The sequence below is a fragment of the Arachis stenosperma genome, chromosome 10, assembly GCF_014773155.1.
Source record: "Arachis stenosperma cultivar V10309 chromosome 10, arast.V10309.gnm1.PFL2, whole genome shotgun sequence".
NCBI lineage: Eukaryota > Viridiplantae > Streptophyta > Magnoliopsida > Fabales > Fabaceae > Arachis > Arachis stenosperma.
In genome coordinates this window covers 94624769-94642184 of record NC_080386.1, presented here as the reverse complement: position 1 = coordinate 94642184, position 17416 = coordinate 94624769, and the positions used below count along the sequence as shown (strand labels likewise).

The 17416-nt window shown below is 34.0% G+C and overlaps 1 protein-coding gene and 1 non-coding gene across 2 annotated transcripts; both read left to right on the top strand.

Moving 5' to 3' along the window:
- Nucleotides 1-1251: 1251 nt before the first annotated feature.
- On the top strand, nucleotides 1252-1359 carry LOC130958532 (small nucleolar RNA R71). The gene has a single exon (XR_009077647.1). It is a non-coding gene; the product is annotated as a small nucleolar RNA R71 (small nucleolar RNA).
- Nucleotides 1360-15458: 14099 nt separating this feature from the next.
- LOC130955714 (uncharacterized) lies at nucleotides 15459-16784 on the top strand. The gene has a single exon (XM_057882650.1). The coding sequence runs from the start codon at nucleotides 15792-15794 to the stop codon at nucleotides 16557-16559; it is 768 nt and encodes a 255-aa protein (XP_057738633.1). The 5' UTR covers nucleotides 15459-15791; the 3' UTR covers nucleotides 16560-16784.
- Nucleotides 16785-17416: the final 632 nt, after the last annotated feature.

Here is a 17416-nt window from a genome sequence, read left to right as displayed (position 1 = left end):
TTTTGCAGCTTGTACCTCAAAGATCCCTAGCTTCTCCATTACTGAGAGAGGCATGAGGTTTACACTTGACCCTAAGTCACACAGAGCCTTCTTGAAGGTCATGGTGCCTATGGTACAAGGTATGGAAAACTTCCCAGGGTCTTGTCTCTTTTGAGGTAATTTCTGCCTAGACAAGTCATCCAGTTCTTTGGTGAGCAAAGGAGGTTCATCCTCCCAAGTCTCATTTCCAAATAACTTGTCATTTAACTTCATGATTGCTCCAAGGTATTTAGCAACTTGCTCTTCAGTGACATACTCATCCTCTTCAGAGGAAGAATACTCATCAGAGCTCATGAAAGGCAGAAGTAAGTCCAATGGAATCTCTATGGTCTCATTTTGAGCCCCAGATTCCCATGGTTCTTCATTGGGGAACTCATTGGAGGCTAGTGCACGCCCATTGAGGTCTTCCTCAGTGGCGTTCACTTCCTCCCCTTCCTCTCCAATTTCGGCCATATTGATGGCCTTGCACTCTCCTTTTGGATTTTCTTCTGTGTTGCTTGGGAGAGTACTTGGAGGGAGTTCAGTAACTTTCTTGCTCAGCTGTCCCACTTGTCCTTCCAAATTCCTAATGGAAGACCTTGTTTCAGTCATGAAACTTTGAGTGGTTTTAATTAGATCAGAGACCATGGTTGCTAAGTCAGAGGGGTTCTGCTTAGGATTCTCTGTCTGTTGCTGAGAAGATGATGGAAAAGGTTTGCCATTGTTAAACCTGTTTCTTCCACCATTGTTGTTGTTGAAACCTTGTTGAGGTCTCTCTTGATTCTTCCATGAGAGATTTGGGTGATTTCTCCATGAAGAATTATAGGTGTTACCATAGGGTTCTCCTAGGTAATTCACCTCTCCCATTGAAGGGTTCTCAGGATCATAAGCTTCTTCCTCAGATGAAGCATCCTTAGTACTGCTTGGTGCATTTTGCATTCCAGACAGACTTTGAGAAATCAAATTGACTTGTTGAGTCAATATCTTGTTCTGAGCCAGTATGGCATTCAGAGCATCAATCTCAAGAACTCCTTTCTTCTGACTAGTCCCATTGTTCACAGGATTCCTTTCAGAAGTGTACATGAATTGGTTATTTGCAACCATTTCAATTAGTTCTTGAGCCTCTGTAGGCGTCTTCTTCAGATGAAGAGATCCTCCAGCAGAGCTATCCAAAGACATCTTAGATAGTTCAGAGAGACCATCATAGAAAATACCTATGATGCTCCATTCAGAAAGCATGTCAGAAGGACATTTTCTGATCAATTGTTTGTATCTTTCCCAAGCCTCATAGAGGGATTCTCCATCCTTCTGTCTGAAGGTTTGGACTTCCACTCTAAGCTTACTCCATCTTTGTGGTGGAAAGAACTTTGCCAAGAAGGCATTCACTAGCTTTTCCCAAGAGTCCAGGCTTTCTTTAGGTTGAGAGTCCAACCATATTCTAGCTCTGTCTCTTACAGCAAAAGGGAATAGCATCAGTCTATAGACCTCAGGGTCTACCCCATTAGTCTTGACTGTGTCACAGATTTGCAAGAATTCAGCTAAGAACTGATGAGGATCTTCCATTGGAAGTCCATGGAACTTGCAATTCTGTTGCATTAGAGAAACTAATTGAGGTTTAAGCTCAAAGTTGTTTGCTCCAATGGCAGGGATAGAGATGCTTCTCCCATAGAAGTTGGGAGTAGGTGCAGTAAAGTCACCCAGCACCTTCCTTGCATTGTTTGCATTATTGTTGTTTTCGGCTGCCATGTCTTCTTCTTCTTTGAAGAATTCGGTCAGGTCCTCTAAAGAGAGTTGTGTTTTGGCTTCTCTTAGCTTTCTCTTCAAGGTCCTTTCGGGTTCAGGGTCAGCTTCAACAAGAATGCCTTTGTCTCTGCTCCTGCTCATATGAAAGAGAAGAGAGCAAGAAAATGTGGAATCCTCTATGTCACAGTATAGAGATTCCTTGAAGTGTCAGAGAAAAAGAGAAATAGAAAGAAGAAGGAGAAGAAGAATTCGAACTTTAATTAGATAAGGTTCGAATTGTGCATTGAGAAGGAGTGGTACTCCATAAATAGAAGGATGTGAGAAGGAGGGAAGTAATTTTTCGAAAATTAATTAAAATATTTTGAAAACATTTTTGAAAACCACTAATTGATTTTCGAAATTAAAAGTAAGAAAGAAATCAAGTGATTTTTGAAAAAGATTTTTAAATTAGAAATCAAAAAGATTTGATTGAAAACTATTTTGAAAAAGATGTGGTTAAGAAGATATGATTGGTTTTAAAAAGATGTGATTGAAAAGATATGATTTGAAAACAATTTTAAAAAGATATGATTTGAAAACAATAAAAAAAAGATTTGATTTTAAAAATTAATGACTTGCCTAACAATAAAAGATATGATTCAAACATAAAACCTTCCTCAACAGAAAAGGCAAAAAATGTTCAATCAAATCATTAATTGTTAGTAAGTATCTTTAAAAAAAGGAAAGAAATTAATTTTGAAAACATTTGATTGATAAGATTTGATTTGAAAAAGATTTGGTTTTGAAAAACTTTGAAAACTTGAAAAAAATTGATTTGAAAAACAAAATCTTCCCCCTAGCACCATCCTGGCGTTAAACGCCCAGAATGGTATCCATTCTGGCGTTTAACGCCCAAAATGCACCCTTTTTGGGCGTTAAACGCCCAACCAGGTACCCTGGCTGGCGTTTAAACGCCAGTCTGCCTTCTTCACTGGGCATTTTTGAATGCCCAGCTTTTTCTGTATAATTCCTCTACAGTATGTTCTGAATCTTCAATTCTCTGTATTATTGACTTGAAAAGACACAAATAAAAAAATATTTTTGGATTTTTAATAATCAAAATGCAACAAGAATCAAATAACAATGCATGCAAGACACCAAACTTAGCAGTTTGTATACTACTGACACTATATGAGACACATAAACACTCAAGTCAAAAGAATTCAAAGATCAGAGTAAGAAATCATCAAGAATTACTTGAAGATCCTTAAGACACATGAATGAATGCATGCAATTGACACCAAACTTAAGATGAGACACTAGACTTAAGCAAGAAACATCAAATATTTTTGGTTTTTATGGTTTTTGTGAATTTTTTTTTTTATTTTCGAAAATTAAGTGGAAAAAGATATCAAAATTCTTAATGAGAATTCCAGGAATCAGTGCAATGCTAGTCTAAGACTCCGGTCCAGGAATTAGACATGGCTTCACAGCCAGCCAAGCTTTCAAAGAAAGCTTTGGTCCAAAACACTAGACATGGCCAAAGGCCAGCCAAGCCTTAGCAAATCACTGCTCCAAAAGCAAGATTGATGAAAATCAACAAGCTCTTGTGATGAAAAGTTGAAACCTCGGTCCAATGAAATTAGACATGGCTTTACAGCCAGCCAGATTTCAACAAATCATCATGAAACTCTAGAATTCATCTTCAAGAATTTCGAAAAAAAAAATAAATGCCTAATCTAAGCAACAAGATGAACCGTCAGTTGTCCATACACAAGAACAATCCCCGGCAACGGCGCCAAAAACTTGGTGCACGAAATTGTGATCAATACTTTTCAAAACATAAACAATCCCTAGTAATGGCCCCAAAGACTTGGTGCTCAATACCATGGCATAAACACAACTTCGCACAACTAACCAGCAAGTGCACTGGGTCGTCCAAGTAATAAACCTTACGCGAGTAAGGGTCGATCCCACGGAGATTGGTGGTATGAAGCAAGCTATGGTCACCTTGTAAATCTCAGTCAGGCAGACTCAAATGGGTATAGTGATAAACGAATAAAGCATAAAGATAAAGATAGAGATACTTATGCATATCATTGGTGAGAGCTTCAGATAAGCGAATGAAGATGCCTTCCCTTCCGTCTCTCTGTTTTCCTACTGTCTTCATCCAATCCTTCTTACTCCTTTCCATGGCAAGCTCGTGTAGGGTTTCACCGTTGTCAATGGCTACCTCCCATCCTCTCAGTGAAAGCGAGAGCATATGCTCTGTCACAGCATAGCGGAATTCAGCTGTCGGTTCTCGGTCAGGCCGGAATAATATCCATTGATACTTTTGCGTCTGTCACTAACGCCCCGCCTGCTAGGAGTTTGAAGCACGTCACAGTCATTCAATCATTGAATCCTACTCAGAATACCACAGACAAGGTTTAGACCTTCCGGATTCTCTTGAATGCCGCCATCAGGTCCTGCCTATACCACGAGGATTCCGATTAAAGAATCCAAGAGATATTCACTAAGCCTCAGATGCTTGTAGAACAAGAATGGTTGTCAGTCACCTTGTTCATAGGTGAGAATGATGATGAGTGTCACAGATCATCACATTCATCAAGTTGAAGAACAAGTGATATCTTGGACAAAGAACAAGCGGAATTGAATAGAAGAACAATAGTAATTGCATTAATACTCGAGGTACAGCAGAGCTCCACACCTTAATCTATGGTGTGTAGAAACTCCACCGTTGAAAATACATAAGAACAAGGTTTAGGCATGGCCGTGAGGCCATCCTCCCAGTGATCTAAGATAGCATAAAACTCAAAGATAGCTACCCCGATTCTTCGATCAAAATACAATAGTAAAAGGTCCTACTTATAGAAAACTAGTAGCCTAAGGTGTACAAAGATGAGTAAATGACATAAAAATCTACTTCCGGGCCCACTTGGTGTGTGCTTGGGCTGAGCAATGAAGCATTTTCGTGTAGAGACTTGTCTTGGAGTTAAACGCCAGCTTTTATGCCAGTTTGGGCGTTTAACTCCCATTTAGGTGCCAGTTCCGGCGTTTAACGCTGGAATTTCTTGAGGTGACTTTGAACGCCGGTTTGGGCCATCAAATCTTGGGCAAAGTATGGACTATCATATATTGCTGGAAAGCCCAGGATGTCTACTTTCCAATGCCGTTGAGAGCGCGCCAATTGGGCTTCTGTAGCTCCAGAAAATCCACTTCGAGTGCAGGGAGGTCAGAATCCAACAGCATCTGCAGTCCTTTTCAGTCTCTGAATCAGATTTTTGCTCAGAACCTTCAATTTCAGCCAGAAAATACCTGAAATCACAGAAAAACACACAAACTCATAGTAAAGTCCAGAAAAGTGAATTTTAACTAAAAACTAATAAAAATATACTAAAAACTAGCTAGATCATACTAAAAACATACTAAAAATAATGCCAAAAAGTGTACAAATTATCCGCTCATCATGTACCCTCTGCCTTTTTTTGCTCACTGGATTTTTCTTACAAACCTTACACAGTTTGCCTTTTTCACCATGAGACTCAAGACAGACAAAAATGTAGAATCTATGCACAATTACTCAAGAGGGGGGGTGAATTGAGTATTGCAGCAACAATGAATCTTTTTGCGAAAGTTAAAGACAATATACAAAAGTGTTATTGTACTAGTATTTTTCCAAGAGCTTAACTCAATTGCTAAGCATTTATAAGGAGCTTTTACTTTCCAATAGACACCAACTCAAATAAATTGATCAAGCTTTTCACCAATCGGACTTAAGCCACTCCTTAAGTACTTACGAAGCTACTTTTCGATCACAATTTATTTGCTCAAAGGTAAAAGACAATAATATTGAAGAGATGAGTTTGGAGAGATGCAAATGCTATTTAGAGTGGTTCGGCACAATCCTTGTCCTACGTCCACTTTCTTTCTCAATCGCAATTGAGAAGTTCCACTATTGCCAAGTTTCAAGGTGCTCGCGCAAAACCTTTTACAATCCGAGTCCTTAGTTTCTAACACCTCACGGTATATGATCACCACTCGTATACTAACCCACTCCACTTAGAGATACCTTCTCTAAGATTTGCCTTGAGTACTTAGTATACCTCTTTGGTATCCTCACCGACTATAGTGTTTATAACTCTTGACTCAACCTTGGAGATCACACTCCAATTTACACAGTGTATAAGAAAACAATTCTCAAAGAATTGTTGAGATGAAATGAGTACTCTCTAGAAGAGTGTATGATTACAAGTTTAGCACTATTGAACCAATTGATATTGCTCTCTCAAATTGTGTATTACAGCACCTTAAAAAATGTGTAGAATGAAAGAATATGAACAATATGGTTTTCGAAAATCCAATTTTAAAATAAGGCTTCAATCCATCTATTTATAGACTCCCCAAACCTTAGAAACGTTGGGGAGTTAATGGGATGGAGCCTTTTTGTCAAAACTAGCCGTTTTTTATGTTTTTGAATTATTTGCATCGATGCATAGCACTTTGCATCGATGCAAATGTGTCTTTGAAGCTGAAATTTGAATTTTCAGCTAGGTTGCATCGATGCAAACATCTTTGCATCGATGCAACAAGTCGTCGCATGCTTTGCATCGATGCAAGATGAGTGTGCATCGATGCAAACCTTAAAGAATGGCTTAAAATCACTTCAAAATACTTAGGATTGATCTCAAACTTGTTGGAGTCAATTCCTATGCTTTTGTACCTTTGAAAACAAGTTTTTAAACCATTTGGCTAGCATCGAATTGCAAGATGTGCATCAAAACATTTTGTGAGTGTGTGTTGAGAGATTTAGCAATTGGTTCTTAACAAGAAGTTACCTAAGTCCTAAGACACTATACTTGTCTTCAAATGTTGTGGACTTGAGTTTCTTGTTGTTGTTGTGTTGCTTTCAACTCTTCATTCCTCAACGTTGAATGTTGGTTGATCTTTCAACATGCTTGTACATTCAAGTTGTTTGATGGTTTGTCTTTCATGTCGTTTGTTGGTTTGTCATTCATCAAAACCTACGAATACAAACTTTGCATACAAGCAACATGTTTTACAAAAAATAAACAGAAAAATACAACATGAAACACATTGAAGTAGAATAACTTCTATTAGCTTGGGTAGCTATGAGAACTCTGTGCTTTTTACTCATTTTCTCCTTGCTTCAAGCCTTGGCTGTTCACCCTTATTATAGAAGGGGAAGCCTCCAAGGTTGAAACGGTTAAATCGAGCCAACTTCTTCTTCTTCAATCATCAAACTGGTTCAGACAGAGAGAGAAGAGAGAGAACCAAAAACAAAAGCCAACATGCAATTGTCTCTCTCTCATCCCTTCTCATCAAGCTTCATCAATCTGAGCCTTCCATCTTGACTTAGTTCCCAAGAAGGATTTCTGACCCTTGATGAACCCTTGATCCTTGACAGCTCTATCTTCTGCTTCTTTTCCACATAGCTACAGTAGCTACCTCCTGTGATGGATGAACAAAAGTAGAGATGAGCCATACCCCAGGGATCTTCTTCTCTGATCGAATTGGATCTTCCACCATTTTTAGGTATGGTGATCTTGAAACTTCTTCACCACATCTTATAATTTGTGGCAAAGATCTCAGTCACACCATACTATAGATCTTTCTTTTGCTAAGGCCATCATTACCTTAGCCTCTTGCTTGTTCATAGCTTCTCTGTGATTTTTCTGATAGCATGCTTCAACCTTCTTTTCCTGCTAGAAATGACTGAAAGAGAGAGAAGAGAGAACAGAGAAAAGCTTTCAACGGAATTAAGGAAGAAATTAAAATGAGTTAAGTTTACATTACCCATGCCTAGTAACGTGTAAAGCAATAATAGCAATCAAATCAATGTAAGCTTTCTCTCTCATGTTACCAAGGCATGCATTAAATCCATTTAATCAAATTTGAATTCAATCAAAGAGAGTGGGTAACCGAACCACTTCTCTTTCCTTTCTTTTCTTTTCAAATTCGGACCATGAAGGAATTGGTCTTTCAACACAAGGTTTTGGGCTTCTTTTTGCTATCATTGGCCCAATCAACACAAGAACATTTCAGCCACAAAGTTTAGAATATTTTTGTACAAGGCTGAAAGTTAACTTCACATTGGGCTTGTCATTTTTGGCCCAAAACCAAATCTGCACAACACAAAGTTGTTAAGCAACCAATTTATAATTATAATAAAATTCCATTAACAATTTTGTAATTTAAACCCTTTTTAACAATGTTTGGTCATCACCATATTTCAAGTTTTCCAAACTCAACATGGTTGAAATAAGTGAGAAATATAAATTGCAAGAAATTAAAGATGCATGCAAGGAATTAAATGAAAAGCAATTAAAGTAACAAAAATAGAATTTAAGTGACAAAAAGGACTCTTAGAAAGGATTGAAAATTAAGGATTCCTATCATAATCATAGACCACAAACATAATAATTGCTAAAAATTAATCCCAACTAGTCTATCCTAACATCGAGAATAAGTCAAAAAGGCATAATTGATCTAAATCCATAAGTCCTAGTCAACTCACTAATTAACTTAGTAAAAGACTAGCATCAATGGAAATTAAACCAACTAACAATCCTAACACAATATAGAATAGACATCCATAACTCAAGTTCACCTAATTACCCAATTCCTAACCAAGAGTGTGAAAAACTATACAAAAGCTGAAAGAGACATTTTGTCAAACACTTAGCATGCATAAAAGGGGAAATCATATTAAATTGTAACAATAATAAAATCTATAACTACCAATTGCAATAAATTGATAATAACAACTCAAATAAGCATTAAAAAAATATAAAACATCAAAATTGCATTAAAAGAAATTGAAATTGACAAGAGTATTCATAAACTAAAAATAACAAAAATGAGAAAATGACAAAAGAAATTAAGAAGATCAAGACAAGAGAGCATGAAAACATAAATGAAAGTACACTAAAACAATAATTAAAAACTAAAATTAAAGAGAAATTAACCTAGAAACCCTAAATTCTAGAGAGAATGGAGAGCTTCTCTCTCTAGAAAAACTAAGCTAAAACATGTAAAAACCTAAACCTAATTGCTCCCCCCTTCATCCCTCTTCAATTTGGCTTGAAATAGCTTCATAAATGAGTTTGATAGGGCTCTGGAAGTCCAGAAATCACTGCCAGTAAGTTGCAATTAATGAGGTCATGTGTCAGGACTTGTGCGTACGCATACACACTAGCTAAATCCTGACTCGTTCGTACGCATACATTGTGTGCGTACGCACACTTAGACTTATTTCCACTTAGACTTATATCCACTATAGCAAATTGTATATTATTTTGAAGCCCCTGATGTTAACTTTCCAATGCCGCTAAAACCGCCTCATTTGAACCTCTATAGCTCAAGTTATGATCAATTTAGTACCGAGAGGTCAAGATTGACAGCTTTGCAAATCCTTCATTTCTTGAATTTTTTCACTTTGCATACTTTTCTTCCACTTTCTCAAGCCATTCTTTCCTTCAAAACCTTAAATCACTCAAACAAACATATCAACACATCGAATGGGAGAAAGTGAATTAAAATTGGCAATTTTAAGCATAAAAGCATATTTTTCACAATTAAGCACAATTAGGAAAGAATTCACAAAAGTATGCTATTTCAATGAATAAATGCAAGAAAAGTCAATGAAATCCGTCTAGTTAAAGCAAATAAATACCATAAAATATGGATTCATCATGTTCTTCTTGTGATAATGGGTAGGTATTTGATAAACCCCTATTTTATGATAATTTTTGGATAAAAAGATAGAATTTATCAACTTATCTTGCATTTATTCACCAATAATACATGTTATTATGATTTTTTCCTAACGCTTAAGAGTTAAAAGCATGCTTCTTAGGCTTTTAAAACTGTCAATTTTCAATCACTTTAATTCCATTCTATGTCGTAATGTGTTTGTTGAGTGATCTCAGATTTAACAGGACGAGAATGACTTAGAAGATGGAGCAAAAGCATGCAAAAGTTAAAAAATCATAGAAAATTAAAGATTTGAAGATCCCGCTGTCCTGCGTATGCATCTTTCTTAATTCGTGCGCACGAACGACGCATGCATACGCATGACATACAAAGCATGCCTCATTAATGAAAGCACATAACCACAATTTTTGGGCTCATTTAGACCCAACTCAGCTATATTCTGAAGAGAAGAAAGAAGAAAAAAGGCCAAGAGAATGGAGGACAAGGGGGGATCACCAATCGAGAGTGTGTAGAGAGTTTTTTTGGTTTATAATTTTTAGAGAGAGAAGCTCTTCCTTCTCTCTAGGTTTTAGGGTTCTTTAATCAATTTTTATTTAATTCTTGAATTGGATCTTAGTCAAATCTAGTTTTGTTATTTGAATGTTTGTTCTCCATTTTAATTCTATTTAGAAACCTTTTGCAGGTTACTTCTTTTTCTTATTTTGTTAATTTGTGGATTTTGTTAATTTTGAATTTCTATTAATACATTGATGTTTTTATATTTTATATGTTTTAATGAATTGCTATTGTTGATATTCGGTAGTAATTAGATTTAATTTTGATTAATTTTCACCATTTCATGATGTTTTCTCTTATTGCTCACCAAGTGTTCGATGAAATGTTTACTTTAGTTATGGAATAGATTTTAGAATTCGTGACTTGGGGTTGAGTAATTAAGGATTTTTGAGTTATCAATATCCAATATTGATTGGTAATTTAGGATTTGGTTCTCAGTAACGCTAATCTTTTACCAAATTTGGAAGTTGATTAGGATTTGTGAATTGAGAACAATTATGCCTACTTGAGCTTTTCCTGATGTTAGGAGATGGCAAAGTGGAAATAACTCTTAATAATTGTCATGTTTGTGGTTGATAACAAGGATAGGAAGCCTAAATTCTCAACTCTAGCCAAGGCCTTTTAAGTATTTGATTACCATTTCTTTTATTGACTCTACTCTCTTAGTCGTTTTAGTTTAATTCCATTGTTTCCAACTATAGTTACCTTTTAATTGTTGCCATCTCGATTGCATGCTTACTAGATTGTTGTTTACTTGCTTACTGCTTTTACTTATTACAATTTGATTATTGGTTTTTCTTTAATTTCTAGTTGTCTTACCTTTTCGCATTCATATTCAAAACCTCCAAATTCCATAACCAACGATGTGCATTTAATTGCAAGTCCAAGAAAGAACGACCCGAAATTCAACTCCTGATTATTGATTTGATTTTTGTGACAACCTTCTAAGCTTTGACTGTGATTTGGTTGTCGGTTTAGATCATACTTACGACGTAATTGAGTTTTTAAGAGTTGAAAAATTCTGAATTGGTGATTAATCCACATCAATATTCTCCTGAGATATGTGGAGTTATCCCACGTTATAATGGTTGCTAACCTGTAAATGAGTATCTAAAGTAATAGGATGAAAAGATTTGCTTGTTGTACAAGTTGAGTTAGTCGCGCGTCACAAAATCCATGTTTTGGACAAATCAGATTGATAAATCTAAGATTCTGATAAATTGAATATGTAATTTTAATAGATATTTTTAAAATAGTTCGATCTTTATTGAATCTGTAATCCTTAATTATTTGAGTCAAAATATAAACAAAATATTATAAAAATTATTTATAATTTATTCATGAACAAAGAGAATTAAAAGAGAATAGTTTAATATTTTTTAATAAAATAATAATAAAACCCATTGTATGCAAATTTACATTGATGTTTTATTTTGTTGTTCTTTACTCCATATTTGTCATTCATAAGCAGTTTTTTTAATTGATTAATTATTTAAAAAATTAGAAGTAAAATTAATCGTTCATATATATTAAAATAATTCATAAATTTTTAGCGGTACTTTGATACAACTTTTAAGAAAGATCTCTTTTAATTGAAAACCATCAAAATAGTATTTTTGTATAAAATAATAGCCATGTCTCATATGGTATAGTCCAAAAAAATTTTTCGAACAATAAACTATTAATCATATCATTTTTGGATTTTTTACTCTTCTAACATATTTTTGTAGGTTGATATGGTACGAAATCATATCAATTTCATCGTGAAATTTTTTCAAATGTTGTTTCGGTGACTTTTAATTTTAGATAATACTATTTATTCTTAAAAATTTAGTCCTCGTTCAACTTTTTAATTTAATAATATTATTTAATTATATTTCAATTAAATTATTTTTTATTTTAGATAAAGATTTAATTTAAATTTCATCAATTAAATTTTTTTTAATTTTCTCTTGAAAAATAAAACAATTACTTTTTTATTTTCTCTCTCTCATTATATTGATTATTTTTAAAAAATAAAACGATTACTTTATTAATTTTTTATTTTCTCCATTACCACTATTACATACAACATTTATTTTCTCTCAGCTTTACTTTATTATTCGGTTCTTTATCTTCTTACGGTAAATTTAATCAACTTCTTTTTCTTTTTATTTGTTCTTATTATTCTTTACAATGTGTGTGATTACTTAGTTATGATTTTTTTTGAGTTAATAGTTAAATTAGTTCTTAAAAAATAGTTCATTCTTTAAATTTATTCTTAAAAAATTTTATCAATCAAATTAATCTTTCAAAAGTTATAAATTAATTATTTTTGTCCTTTATATTTATAAAAATTTATCAATTTAGTGTCATTAAGTTATATTAGGATATTAGGATTAATATTTATATAATTAAAAAAATTGACTAAATTAATAAATTTTTATAAATATATTTGTTCAACGTCTAATTGAACATACTACAACATATTATGTATGCTATTAGTTAATATTTTATATCATCAAATTATTTATAAAAATTATTAATTATATAATAAAAGAACAAAAATAATTAATTTATAATATTTAAATAACTAATAATAAATTTAAAAAATATTTATCTTTTAAAAATTAATTTAACCATTAATCATTTTCTTTTCTCTTTATTATTTAAGGAACATAGAACCATAAGAGTCAGCAACTTTAATTTATGCAAACACTAAAGAAGAATAAAGCATGTATATTTTACATATATTTTGTACGTATTTTTTTATTACTTTATATATATTTATAACACATCTAAAATAATAGATAACATATAAAATATTTTAATATACGTCTAAAATATGTTTAAATTTCTATTTATAATTTTTTAACATAAATAATCTTTTTAATAAATTCAAAATAATAAAATAACATACAAAATATTTTTAGTATACATCTAAAGTTGTTCAGATCCATACCTATATTTTTTTTAATACAAATTATTTTTAATACATCCAAAATAATAAGCTAAGATATACAAGATATTTTTAATACACATCTAAAATTTATATTTATATTTTTTAATATAAATAATTTTTTTAACACCTCTAAAACCCATCCAAAAATAATTGTGAATATTATTTTTGTTAAATAACTATTTATTAGACTTAAAACCCAAAAAATTAATTCTGATACTATTATTTTAATTTTAATTTAGTTAGAATTTAATTTTGGTTTGTTATTCTTGTTATGTTTAAAATTAAATTTAAATTCAAATATTTTAATTTTAAAGAAATATAATTTTAAATTTTAAATATATAAAAAAAATTTGAGATATAATATCTAAAATCAATTATGTTATTATAATATATAATAATTGATTAAAAAATGATTTATGATGAATAGCTAGTTACATGCACCGTATAAATTTTGAATTTTTCTCGTTTATGGTGGAGGAATCAATGATGAGTTCCAATCAAATCAAGATAAGCATTTTCGATTCCTCCCTAATCCATGATTGAAACAAACTTATTAATTAGCTACACGCATCTAAAATAAATAAGGGATTATCATGTTAACAGAAACAGATTCAATAATAAATTTCATGGATTTTTTTTTTTTTTTGCATGTCATTCGTTTCTAATAAATAGTGTTAAATTTATTTTTAAAAAAATAGTGCTAAAAGATTTATTCTCTTAGTTTATTTCTTTATTTGATAGGATAAAATATTAAAAAAGTGTTATTTTTATTCGCTAAACGTGTATCTTAAACAATAAAATTGTTTTTTTTTATGGGTTCGCAATAAAATATTTGGAACTTAGAAAGTGAAATATCATATAACGGCGAATTATTATTGCACTAGTTACATCCTATAATTTAACTTCTTTTTATTTATTTTCCTCTTGATCATTTGCATAATGTTATTGTAAACCGTCAATAATAAGAGTTTAGTTTACAAAATAAATTAATATCAATGTTTTTTTTGTAAAGAAAAATGAATTTTGTTAGAATACTAAATAAACTATTCTTCAATAATAGAAACTACTTAGAACTTCTATTACAGCTATCAACATCCAAAGCATGGAATTTTTTTTTTTTTAAATCAGGACCCATAGTATTTGATAGCAAGACCCCTAACAAATTGAATCCATAAAATAATACATGTATAATATATTGTTGGTCCATGTTTATCACGCTAGCGGATGCTGACGATGATATGATGTATTGCAACTTGGAACAACTGGTTTTTTAGTTAAACAATAGGCTAAAAAATTTTGATATGGTAGTAAAATGGGTGTTATACTTTAACATGGTGATTTTTTGTGTTTTTTAAAATTATGGGAGTACACAAATCGGACATACCGATTTGTGTTGAAAAAATTTTAAAAAGTTGGAGTACACAAATCAGACCCACCGATTTGTGTTGAAAAAATTTAAAAAATTTGGAGTACACAAATCGGACCCACCGATTTGTGTACTCCAAATTTTTTTAATTTTTTCAACACAAATCGGACGGTCCGAGTACAGAAATCGGACGGTCCGATTTGTGTACCTAAAAATCGGACGGTCCGATTTCTGTACCTCTTAAAAATTGGATGGTCCGATTTTTACTCCGTACATTAAATCATCCCACATTTTAGAAAAATACCACATTAGATCACATTTTAGAAAAACACCATTGTTAATCCAATATTAAAAATAAAAAAATGTAAACAATACCCTCTGCAAGTTCCAGCGGTACAAGATAAAAAAAAATTCCGAAAGATAAAAAAAAATCCCTCCGGAGTGTAGTTAGTTATACCTTATCTTTTGGTTTCTCACCCCCAACTCGCAAGAAACGAAATAACGCGCGAATATTCCGCATTTAAAAAAAAAACTGAATAATGATGACATGGCAACGTACTACTCCTACGTGTCATCCACGTTGCACTCTATTAGCCAATCGTTTGCACTCAGTGAATGCTCCCAGTGTGCTCGCCTTCGCAATCCATGCACTTTTCGCGTGCCGTCTCGTGCGTTTCCCGCCTTCGTTTCTCACGTCACATACCGACCTCACTCCCAATCCCCTACGCTCACTCCTTCCATGCTCACCCTACTCTCATTCCATCTTAACCGTTGCTTCCAACATCAGCAAGTCAAAGTAATCAAACCCCATGGCTATCCTATACCCGGACCAAAAATTCGCACTTGCTACAATTTGCGAAAGCGTGGAAGGCTCGTGGAGTTACCCTCCAAGCCACGTTGCCATGCAAACAAGCCTCGTGCCCTTCAAAATTTCACTCCTCTACAACCTACGCCCACCCTATATGCCTACACGCTCACATTATAACCGTGGATTCTTACTATATTGGAGCATATGGTGTACTTACCCGCAGAGGAACAAAAGCAGCCTAAAAATATTAGGATTGTGAGTTAGTTGTGATATGAATTTTAAACAGTAGCCAGAAGGAGTCCGAGTCAGAGTCCGATAGAGTCACCTATGCATCAGATCAGAACCGTCAAATTTGAAGAAAGCGTTGATCAACCGTTAATCTTGAACGCGTCACTGAAGCTATAATAATCGCCTCACCCATTACGCTTCTTCTATCCCTTTATCTATCTTAACAGCTTTCTCTGATTCTCGTTCTTCCCTCTCTTCTCCTTCTTTATTTGAATTCTTCAGACGAAAGCACAAACCCTTCGTCACAAACAGAAACTAATAAAAGCTTTCATCGCTTTTGGCTTTAAGATTCTCTCTTGTTGCCTTTCTTCTGCGTGTTTTCTTCCTTTCCCCGCCATCCACGCAGGCAGAAGAAGATGGCGTCGTCATCTCTCGGCATTGCTTGCGGCGGAAACAGCCGCCTTGCCGCCGCTAACTTGAGAATGAAGGATCGGTGTTGTTTTGCCTCGCCGTGTTCCGTCGTGATCGGAGACCTGGCGCGCTCCACGGCGTGTAAGGGGAGGATCTGGATGGCTTCGGCGGCGCCAACGGCGGCTAGGGGGGCGGTGGTGGAGAATCGGATGAGCATTGAGCCGTTCGGGAAGAGAGAGGATTCTAATAAGGGAGGAGGCCGTGACGCCGCCGCCGTCTTGGAGGCGCAGGAGAGGCTGGACACGTGGATGAGGGATTCAGTGGTGGAAATCGTGAAGAATCTAAAGGACGCGCCGCTTCTGGTGCAGATTTTTTCTAAGAGAAAGGGAGAAGAAACCACCACATCGACGACGACGGAGAAGCAGGTGGTTGTGGAGGATTGGCCAGCGGTGAAGCAACGGTGGGAGTCAGGGGAGACGCCGGTGCCAGAAGGAGTCATCTTCGTGGAGGAGATCGGAGGGGAGGATGAGGCGGAGGACGGCGGTTCCGATACAGAAAGAACAACAAGAGCGTGGGGGATCGTAGTTCAGGGGAAAGGCGTAGGGTGCGGGCCGGTTTGCTACCTCTTGAAAACGACCCGGGTCGGATCTGGTCCTGGATCGGGCATGGGCTTGTGTTCGATCCATTTCTGTTTGGTTCGGGTGAAGAGCTTCAGAGAAAGCGTGGAGTCTCAGCTGAAGAATTGTTGGTTGCTACAGAGTCAGTGGCAGTAGCGGGAAGTATTGGAAGTTGCATCATCTCTATTCAATCAATGATTTTGTGAAACCATGGCTTGGTGGTTATAGTAATTAGTAGGGCGCTGTGGTTCAATTTGTACAGATTAAAGATGCTATTTTAGGTTAAGTGGATCATGTCATGTACTACTTCTTTAATTCATTGAAAATTGATAATTGGATTACTTAATTTCATGCTAATCAAAATTCCCATTATTCTTAGTATTTTAGTAGTAGTTATTGAATTAGGTCTTTTTCACGTTTTAATTAGTTGATTACTGAAATTTCAGTTGTGGCGAATGTTCAATGAATTACAAATTTGAATGTCAACTTTGGTTCCTTTTTTATGTCACAAATCACAATTACACCCCCTGATCAAGATTCTTGGTTGAAATTGTGACGGTTTTTTCCATACATGGATGAACTTTAATTTCATAATCACCAATTATAAATTTATTTGAAAGTTTTTCAGATATTTTTAAAATAATACTGATAATTTTAAATGATAATTTTAAATGATAATTTTAATAATATATATTATATATTTTTTAATTATTAAAATTAACGATTAAAAATTTAAAACTATTAAAGTTAATTTAAAACTATTAAAGTTAATATTCCGAAAATACCTGAATTTTTTAAAATTATTTATCACTAAAGTCACCATTGGCTACTGTTAAATTATTAAATTATTGGTTCTTTCATTCATTTCACCAATTAGCAGTATTAAGTATTAATTATCGGAAGATTTTACAATGTTGAAGGTTTCAGGTTTCTCTTTTTTTTATATTCTGAAGATTTATATTTTGAAAATACATGTATGTTAAAGATATGTGTAAGCGGTGAGTTTTAAGATA

Bases quoted from the DNA above. Each gene is read 5' to 3' on its own strand.
- LOC130955714 (XM_057882650.1), top strand. From the start codon at position 15,792: ATGGCGTCGTCATCTCTCGGCATTGCTTGCGGCGGAAACAGCCGCCTT.